Below are 9,152 nucleotides of genomic sequence, written 5' to 3'. Positions count from 1 at the left end.
AGGGCTGTGCGCAGAGCCTGGCCAGGCTGGGAGCACCGGGCGCCCCGGACGGAGGGCACAGACAGGCCACAGCTTGCACACGGCCAGAGTCAGTTTTATTAGGGCACAGGGGACTGAGGGACTGAGGCTTCCCTGCCCCTCCCACACCCCGCTCGTGCAACGGCTGTCAGCCCCAATTGTAGAAATAAATTTTCTGCCAGGTGGGCAAGTAATCCATGAGCGGCCCTGCAACAACAGAGACAGGAACAAGTTCAGGGCTGAGGGCCAGATCCCAACCTGCTCTGCTCTACCCAGGGCCCTTTGGAGCTGCTGCCGCCCAAATACAGCTGTTCCCATCGGTACCACAGGAGCCCGACCTCCCACCTCTTGCCTCAGAGAGGCAGGGCCAGCAGTGATCTCTGTCCCCATTTGCAGACAAGGACTCTGAGGCCCAGAGAGACCACATGGCGGTCCAGCTGTACACGCCGACAGCCCCGGCCCAGTGCCTCTCTGGTGCAGTCAGATCTCCAGCAGGCTTTATCCCTGCCATAGAGTCCCTGCACTGATATGAGACCCAGCCAGTCTCATGCCACTCCAGGAGCTGTCACCCACCCAACCTGACCTCCAGGCTCCCGCTCCCAACTGTGCTAAGAATCAAATTACAAAGAGACAAAGAGAACACAGGGAGACAGGTCACACGTGAGATCTGCGACACTCAGGCACCATCACACTCTCGCAAATGCTTACTTGTGACCAGGCCAATGCCTGGGACGTGGTCTGCCAGGAGCTGAAGCAGAAAGAGGATCTTGGCCCTACAAGAAAGGAGCAGGCTGAATAGGGGCTCTGGGTCCCTGCAAAGGCCAGCGCTAAAAAGCCTCCACTAGCCACCTGACTGAAGGCAGTGCATCCCAGAAGACAGAAAGCCGCTCTGTGGACCAACGATGTCCTCCAGGACAGAACAAGGCCTCTGAACCTGCTGTCCCCCCAGCCACACGCCTGGAAGGCTCCCACCTCAGCCCACCCCTGGAAGGCAGCCTGGCTTCAGGGGCTATATTGTCTCTATGACAATAAAGAAAAAGACGGGAGGAAGAGGACCTCCCCAGCGAGACCCCAGAGGCCCTCAGCACCCTGCTCCCTGTCCTCTGGAGAAGGAGATTTCTCTGACGGGTTTCTGGACCCTTCTCCGTCTGGGCCACTGCTCTGAGAGGGCTGGTCTGGTCAGGTCAGCTGGAAAGTGAGCCAAACCGGAGGTCTGCAGCCTGGAGGGCCGCCCCCTCTGTGATGACGGTCTCCAAACCCCTCAGCTCAGTGAGATGCTGGGGCTATAATGTTTCCTCCGTAAAGTGCAAGCAATTTGTGTGTTGGGGGGTGGGGGGGTGTCATACAATCCACGTAAGTCTCAGGAATGTTCCTGTCGAGCAGGAAATAGGATTTGCCTTTAGTACCTTATGAGCTTTCAAACTTATCTGAAATTAGGAACTACCAGGCAGTTATTTTCACTGAGGGGGTTATTAAATATGACCTAAGCTTACTTTCCACTGTCTCAGAAAATAAACAGAGGTTGAACGGACATAATATTAAATACAATTCCAATTAATACTCCAGCCTTTAAGCAGCATACTTGTTAAGACCTAGACAGAGGGGGTCCTGGGAGCTGCCATCTGTCTCAGCCCCAGTCGCTCCAATCTCGGTCTGACCTCAGGCAGCCACCCTGATGGGCGAGACTTGCCCCGAGCCACCCCTCACTGGCCCGGGGCAGGCCTCACTGGGAGCTCTGGACCCTCACAGGTGATGGAGGGCTGGGCTACGGAGGACAGACCAGGAGAGAAGACGGAGGTAGGATCTGGTTCTACCGCTGGCCAGCTTTCTTCCCATGGCCCAACCTCTTTGACCCTCAAGTGTCTGCTCTGAGAAGTGGGGATAATCCCAGCTATTTGACAGGACAGATCTGAGGGGTAGAGAGCCCCCACCCAGGATCACGGTGGCCCCGCCCTCAGTGTATATCCTGCCAATACGGCTTAAGATGGTCCCGAGGGCTCTGAGGGCAGGGCTGGGCTGGCCCAGAGAAAATCAGGGAGTGACTGCACCCAGGACAGCACATAGCATGTGCTCAGTAGACCGAGATCGAGATCGGGGAAGGAGGGAGGAAGGGGAGGTGTGAACAGCGGTAGGGTGCCGACCCCGCTTCCCCACGCTCTGGCTCGCGGAAGGGGGCAGGTCCTTACTCCGAGAAGCGGTCATAGAACGGGGAGCGCAGCAGGTAGTAGAGCAGCAGGATGGTCCGGCGTCGCAGTTCCAGCCGCTCCCTCCGGGTCAGGCCCTTCCTGTCACTCAGGAGGCTCAGGCTGGGAGGATGGGAGAACACGGAGGGGACAAGATTAGGGCCAGCAATAGGAGCACCAAGGGCCCCGGCCTGTCCAGGTGAGGCCAGGCCTGCAGCACAAAGCCCGAGGAGGGAATAGAGCCCCCAAGGCAGGCCCAGACTCACCTGGTCACATCCACGACACCAGACAGGAGCCAGGGTGTCCACGACCGCTGACCCCACAAGCCCAGGCTGAGCACTGACGGCCAAGGCGTCAAGGATGTCTCCAGCGTGTGGCCCGCGCTGCCCGCTCCCATCTACCCGGCCCCCATGCCATGTGAAGGATACAGTGCAGCAGGGGCCGGGCAATATACAGGGACTCGGCGATGGTCTCCTGCAGCCCCAGCGGGGTTGGGGGGATGCTCAGCTCCTCACGCTGCTGCTGCTGCTGCCGTCCTTCCCGCTGCTGGGGGGCTCCCCAGTGCCTTGAGTGCAGGGACGGAGCTAGAACACAGGGGCAACAGATGAGCAGCCGGGCCCAGGCCAGGGCGGGGCAGGGAGGGCCAGTAGCGATGAAAGCCAGGCCCCCAGGCCCACACTGACCTCAGCACCGAGGTGCCTACACCTTACACTTACTGTTCTGGAGGGTTCGCACCACTCGGTTTGACCGCTTCCCCACATATGACTGCTCTCCGCTGCCACAGCTGTGGTCACCATCTAGCGGGGATAGACAAAAGGCCACACTGTCAGAGGGACATGTTTCCAGCAGAGCCTGCAAAGAACATGCGTGCAGTGATGCTCGTGGGCTAAGGGGAGAACAGATGAGCTGTACTAAGGCGGAAGCTGAGTTCGGGGCGCGGCAGCAGGGGCCAGGCCTGGGACCTGTCCACAGTGGGGGGCATTCTGCAGCCCTCCCTGGGGAAACGCCAGTATCTCCTGCAGCAGATAAGCAGCCAAGAGCCCAGGCTTCAGGGACTGGAACAAGGCAGGGAGGGCCCTTGGTCTATGGGGACCACAGCACCAGAGGGGCCATCATCTCCCCAGTCCTTTGCTTTCAACATGACCATGAAGAAAAGACTAGCAAAGAACTGTCCCCACTCCAAGTCAGGAGGGTAAGGCCTGGGGCCAAGAGCTAACGGGTTCAAAGCCCTTTGGGGTCAGATCTGCTGGGTACCCTGTTTCATGAGGCTGCAGGCCCTGAGGCAAAACCAGGCCCAGAGATGAGGTTGGCACAACCCCTGCCTCCTGCTGATGCTCTTTCCCCTCTCAATGGCAGCCCACAAAAGAGGAGGACTCCGAAGCCAGAAGTCCTGAGTTCAAGTTCTGATCTGCCTCTGACCTCATCTTTCTTTTTCTTATAGGGTGATGAGAACAAAATGGGTTGACGGAGATAGATGTGTTCTACCAATGACACCGCATATTCACACTGCTTGGCTCTAAATTCAGATGAGTCCCGTGCCCCGTTCCACTCCGGAGTTGGGAAGCAGCTTACCCTGGGGCTGTGCCTGGGTCTCCCTGTCCAGTGGAACGATGGGGGGTGATGTCTGGAGGCCAGCTTTGAACCAGATCAGCAGGAACATCCGCAGTACAGCCCTGGGTTGAGAATTTGACAGGGCTGGTGGGGGCAGTGGCCAGCCGACAGGGGGTCAGAGGTGCTCTGCTGAACCCTATCTGCACAGCTGGCCTCAGTTACCTCCACCCAGGGCCTGCCCTCCAGAGTCCCGACATACTTGGCCAGCTGGATGAGGGCAATGACGAGCCAACGTCCCACTTCACCCCACACTTTGGCGGCCCCCATCTCCATGAAGACCTCCACGCACTCCAGCACACTCAGCCATGTCAGCAGCTTCTGCTGGGACAGTGACTGCAAGAACCCCAGATCAGAAGGTCAGGGGGCTCCCCCAGTCCCATGCCCTCCCCCTACGGGACACCTCTGCCAGAAAATGTGGACTTTCCTCTTTCCAAGATTAAGCGTGTAAGCCCGAGTTCACATGGGACAGGCTACTCTATCCCTCTGAAGCCTGGTCTCTTTATCCAAAAAGGGTAAAGAGACAGTAACACCCGGACATTTCGCCTAATGAGATGGCTTGAAGTTCAGAGGGATGCAAGCATGTCTCCTGCTCGGTGAGACCATAACACATGTTGTACACATGGGCTGGTAGTTCCCATTTAGCTCCCGAGCCTCCATGCTTCCCGCCCTCAGTTCTGGCCCAATTCTCACCACAGGCAACTTTTTTCGAAGTTCCTTTCGTAGGATCCCGTCATTGAGCAGCACCAGCAGGTTAGAGGCAGAGTACACTGAGGGGTAGAGTGTGGCCTTGAGAGGCTGGATCTGCAGGCTCCACCCTTCCCCTTCACCCCAAAGCTACAGGGATCACTCGTCACCCGCTGTGCTCAGCTACTCACACACTATGTGGAAACCAAAGTGCCTCCCCACCCACTCCCTCAGAGCTCCACACTCCCCCACAGGATCTCTCCTGTGGGCAGCTGGACCAAGAGAGGATGGTTTGATCCCTGTGACAGACCAGCTACTGCCCTGCTGGAGGACACCAGTCATCTGGCTGCCCAGACTGCCAAACAGGCCTTTGCTCTCTCCACGCCTGTCCCTGAAAGTCGATTCCATCTCTACCTTTCAAAAGCCAGCTCATCCTTTCAGGACCTGCACCTCCCATACTCACAGGGTAAACACTACTGAGGCAGTTACAGTCTGTAGATTCTGGAATCTAGGAGATGTGGATTTGAATCCTGGTTCTGCGACCTTCAGTGGCTGTTCCCTAACCTCATTTAAACCCCTGTTCCCTTAACTGGACATTGAGGACCGTAACAGTACCCACCTCATGTGTGCCTGTAGGGAGGATTAATTGGGCAAAGGCAGGAAAGCCGCTTGGCTTAGCCTCCTGACCAGCCAAGGTCCCCACACATGTCTCTCAACTACTGGGGTCATGGACGGCCCAGGACAGTGGACTCTGGACCCTCGTCTGATTCAGTCACAGCAGAGGATGATTTAACGGGAAGTCTAGAACTGCGAGCCAGGGTGGTCACCCCTCCCGCCTCCGACTCACCCCACAGTCCGACTCACCCAGCTCCGACAGCTCGTGCGAATCGGCGAAACGACCTGGGGAGAAGGCACAGAAGGGATTTTCGGTGAGCGTCCGCCTCACCCTGTGGCTTCGGGTCCCCGGACATCCCCTCCCTAAGTCCTACGGGAACCTGGAAGGAACTTCTCAAGCGCGGCGAGCACTACTCTGACTCCGCAGAGAAGGGGGCCAGTGGGGTCAGAGGCCAGAGCCCCGAAGGGATGGGTCAAAGGTCAGGGTGGCACCTGCCAGCAGGTAACTGAGGCCCCGCACTGCTGTCTCCAGCTGGGCCGTGGCGGCCGGGTGACGAGTCACGTACTCCTGGTAGCGGAGGCCCAGGAGCCGCAGCTTCTCCATCCTGCCCTCGGGACCGACAGACTCACGGCCGACAGCGCGACTGGCCACTGCACCCTGCTTCCTGCGCCCTCCTTCCTGCTTCCGGCCCTAGGCCCGCCTCTCTGTTGCTTAACTTCCGCGGGCCGGAAGGATGGTGACGTAAAGGGCCATTGAACCACTCTTCACCCCTTTGCTTAAATTACCCTCCACTAGAGTAAAGCAACTGCGGGCCTAATCCCGCCCTTTCCATTTCTTCAGGTCATTGGTTAACACACTCCCCACCCCCATCGGGCTCTTCCGCCTTTCGGGTTGGCTGCCCTTGCGCCTGCGCAGTTACAGCCCCAGGAAATCTGTGGTAGTCTGAGCAGTTCGTTCCCGAGGCGGGACTTAAGAGCCTAGAGTCTTTCCAATAGAACGCCGAGCGGCTCGAACCGGAGACAGGCTTTTAAAGGGCTGGCCGGTATCGCGCCCAAAAAGGAACCTCCGTCAAACTTGGGGGTGCGCGTGGACAGTTTAAGAACAGTCAGACTGTGTGCAGGCGCGTGTTTGGCCAATTGCCTCGTCTCCTGACCCCTACCTGAGGTAGTGGTGAGGAAAGTGAGGCAGCGAGGGGTCCAGCCTCCCACGCAGTCACGATCTCCCGGCCGGCACCGTTGGTGGCCCGGCTTCGGCCCCAACTCCCGCACGGATTCTGCACGCCCCCCACCTCCCAAAGAGCGCGCACTTGCACTCCGCATCTCCAGAGAGAAAACCCTAGCCCGGGCTTCTGCTCTCGGATGGGGAGTGACCTTAATCAGGATTATCCCTTCTCTGGGCCTCGGTTTTCCCCATCTGTAAAATGGTTAGAGGGGCAGACTTGGTCCTTGAACTCAGAATCAACCTCAAAGCCCTTTTCGGCCCTCGGGTGCACCTTTCAGTCCCTTAGCCTCTCCCCAAGGGATGGGGGCTTCTCCTGGGAATCTCTTCCCAAATAAGGAAGCCTCCCTGAAAGGGGAGGCAGCGAAACAGCAGCAGCCAGAGGCAGGTGGAACCAATGTTCGGCAGAGGCAGCCGCCGATAGGCTGTGGGCAAAGGGGCGGGGCATGGATGGGGCCGCGGGTTCTGCCTTTGGGACAGGGACAGCAGACTTATAGTACACTTGAGAATAGTACTGCATCTTACCTAATTCCCTCCACCAGACACTATCTCTTTAAGAAAGGATCCGCTTAAGAACGCCCAGTCAAGACTGGAATTCTGGTCTTAGTCTGACCACAGAATCTAGACATCGTAACACACCTCACCAAGAAACCACAGCCCCTCCTTGCACTCTTTCCCCCAAGCCTCCTCCCCAGCTTCTGTATCAGGTGGGGAATTGTAGCTGCCCTCCCTACTCATGCCACATAATGAAGCCCCACGGAGATGTGTCCCAGGGCCTCCAGAGAGGGAAAGATCCTGAGGAACAGAGGCCTTGACCATGGGCATCCTCTACATCCTTTACCACCACCTCCTGAGTGCCAGGCTCACCCACACTTGACTCCTCCTAGCAGCTTGACCAGGTTGGTATGAACTTTTCATAGCTTGGAAATAAGAGGCCCAAGGAGAGGAAAGGACTTGCCTCGGGTCACTTGTCTGCATGGCGTGAGCCAAACAGACCACAGTGAGGTTCTCCTATGACAGGGCCCTCTCTCCTACTGCCCACTGCCCAGCAAGAGCAGTGATTGTTGAGGCTACTTGGTCAGGAGTCAAGTTAGCAGCTGGGATTAAGACTAGGGCTCAGGGCATTGGGTGCAGGGCTCTTCCTCCTTTTCTCCCTACATCCCATCACCTTAATGGTTTTGTTTTCATCAGTGGTCCTCCTCCCTCCGTGGCAGTGGAGAGAGAGAGGAAAGGGGACTGTGAGGTTTCTTGGCACTCCCAGGGCTGGTGCTCCTGTGCTTCTGGAGAGGAGAGAGGCCTGGAGGACAGAAGAGAGGCCCCCCCCAAACAGAATATTGGATGGGCCTCCCTGGACCTCACTGTGACCTGGAGAAGGGGCTCAGGCCAGGTCCTTTAGCCCAACTTCCAGCTACGGAAAAGAATATTGGGGTTGAGGCCTGTTTCTCCTCCCTCCCTCAGGTCTGGGAGGAGATCATGGGCTCAGCCAGGTTGGCAACAGCAGGTCTGCCTAAATTTCCTCTCCAGATCACATGTCTGATTAGCTTGCAGAGACAAAGAGTGGTCGTGTGTGCAGGAGGCGCTCAGGACGCCCCGCCCTCCTGGGCCCCTGCCCGGATTTGGTTATCTGGCTGGGCTTCTTTGTAGGGCCTTTACGCAGGTTGGACCTGATCCTTCCCCCTTCACTCTGCCCTGAACCACAAGAGAAGAGAGCTAGACCAGTCTAACAGGTACGGATAAGGACAGAGGCCCAGAGAGGGGGCCTGATTAGTCCAAGGTCATACGGCAAAGTCCTGGACAGAGCTGGGCCAACTGAGTCTGAGGCCTAGACGACCAGCACCCTTCGTAGGCCCATACCCACCTTCCTTTCTTCCTCCACACCCCAGAAGAACTTCTGGGAGGCCCAGCAAGCATCTCAGCACCTCAGTGTCCACTGAGTGGTAAGCTGGAGTGAGGGGTGGGGCCAGCATGATTGACCAGTCACTGTGCAGAGCCAGCTGCAGCCCCAGCTTCCTCCACAACCCCCCTGGTCAGGCCCTCACGGGTACCCTATCTGCTCTCTCACATGTAACCCCACTGATAGATAGTCTCCGTGGCGGGGCTTGGGGAGGGATTCATCCACACCCACCCCAGCTCCAGGCTGGCGATGAGAGTCAGGCAACTGGCGGCTCAAAGCTCCAGATGCCTAGGTGGTCCCTACCTCCTCCGTCTCTCAGTTCCCAGATGTATAAGGAAGCCACATTAGTCTCCATGGTAACCATTGCCCCTGGCCTCCAAGGCCCAGAGCCAGACCTTTCTGGCAGACCCCCATTTCCCAGAGAAAGGCACCCCCATTTCGCAGAGGAGACTTGGAGGGGGTTGTCTCAGACTGGGCTTCTTTGCCACATCTCTTTGGGGGCTGGGGCCCCTCAGCCTCACTTTTCCGTAGCTGGAAGTTGGGCTAAAGGACCTGGCCTGAGCCCCTTCTCCAGGTCACAGTGAGGTTCAGGGAGGCCCATCCACATTCAGTACATATTTACCAAGAGCTAGGTATGTGCCAGGCCCTGGGGACCCAGGGAACCCAGTCCGGTGGGCAGCTATCTTCTAGGGAAGACCTAGGCTACTATAAACAAGTCACAAAGGTTCCCTTGCAAGGAGGGCTAGGAAAACAATAAACCAAGGGATGTGGGAGGAGGAGAGTCTACCTGGTGAGACTCCTACAGAATCCAGGCAGCAGGAGTCTCAAGGGCAAGTCCCAGGGCAGGAAACCCTTGCGGAAGGTTGCGCTGAAACTCTGTCTGCAGGATAGAGCCTGAGGGCCAAAGGGTGTTCTAACAGGTCACTTC

General features: G+C 57.7%; 1 protein-coding gene across 3 annotated transcripts; it reads right to left on the bottom strand.

Moving 5' to 3' along the window:
* Nucleotides 1-73: 73 nt before the first annotated feature.
* Nucleotides 74-5,797, bottom strand: PEX16 (peroxisomal biogenesis factor 16). 3 transcript variants are annotated; one of them, XM_085011379.1, is made up of 11 exons: nt 5,604-5,797; nt 5,344-5,396; nt 4,503-4,579; nt 4,012-4,145; nt 3,774-3,874; nt 2,918-2,998; nt 2,630-2,785; nt 2,468-2,540; nt 2,205-2,324; nt 727-791; nt 74-225 (listed from the first exon to the last, which is right to left on the bottom strand). In XM_085011379.1, the coding sequence occupies exons 4-11, from the start codon at nt 4,083-4,085 to the stop codon at nt 167-169; spliced, it is 729 nt and encodes a 242-aa protein (XP_084867505.1). In that variant the 5' UTR covers nt 4,086-4,145; nt 4,503-4,579; nt 5,344-5,396; nt 5,604-5,797; the 3' UTR covers nt 74-166. The 3 variants fall into 3 exon arrangements, with proteins under 3 accessions (XP_084867505.1, XP_003122880.3, XP_084867506.1); XM_003122832.5 differs by having other exon boundaries at nt 5,361-5,396; XM_085011380.1 differs by having other exon boundaries at nt 5,678-5,797.
* Between the last annotated feature and the right edge of the window lie 3,355 nt (nt 5,798-9,152).

Source organism: Sus scrofa, chromosome 2 (genome assembly GCF_054392235.1).
Source record: "Sus scrofa isolate SSC_HxYL_T2T_F1_AM1 chromosome 2, Sscrofa_HxYL_maternal_Yorkshire_Landrace_v2.0, whole genome shotgun sequence".
Lineage (NCBI taxonomy): Eukaryota > Metazoa > Chordata > Mammalia > Artiodactyla > Suidae > Sus > Sus scrofa.
Note: the sequence above shows the minus strand (reverse complement) of the source record. Positions and strands in the feature narration are given on the sequence as shown.

Excerpts from the sequence above, each read along its gene's own strand:
- PEX16 (XM_003122832.5), bottom strand. The coding sequence starts at position 5,715 with ATGGAGAAGCTGCGGCTCCTGGGCCTCCGCTACCAGGAGTACGTGACT. Across the intron at positions 4,146-4,502 it reads TTCGAAAAAAGTTGCCTGTG|TCACTGTCCCAGCAGAAGCT; the intron begins GTGAGAATTGGG and ends GGGTTCTTGCAG. Across the intron at positions 2,325-2,467 it reads GGTGTCGTGGATGTGACCAG|CCTGAGCCTCCTGAGTGACA; the intron begins GTGAGTCTGGGC and ends CCATCCTCCCAG.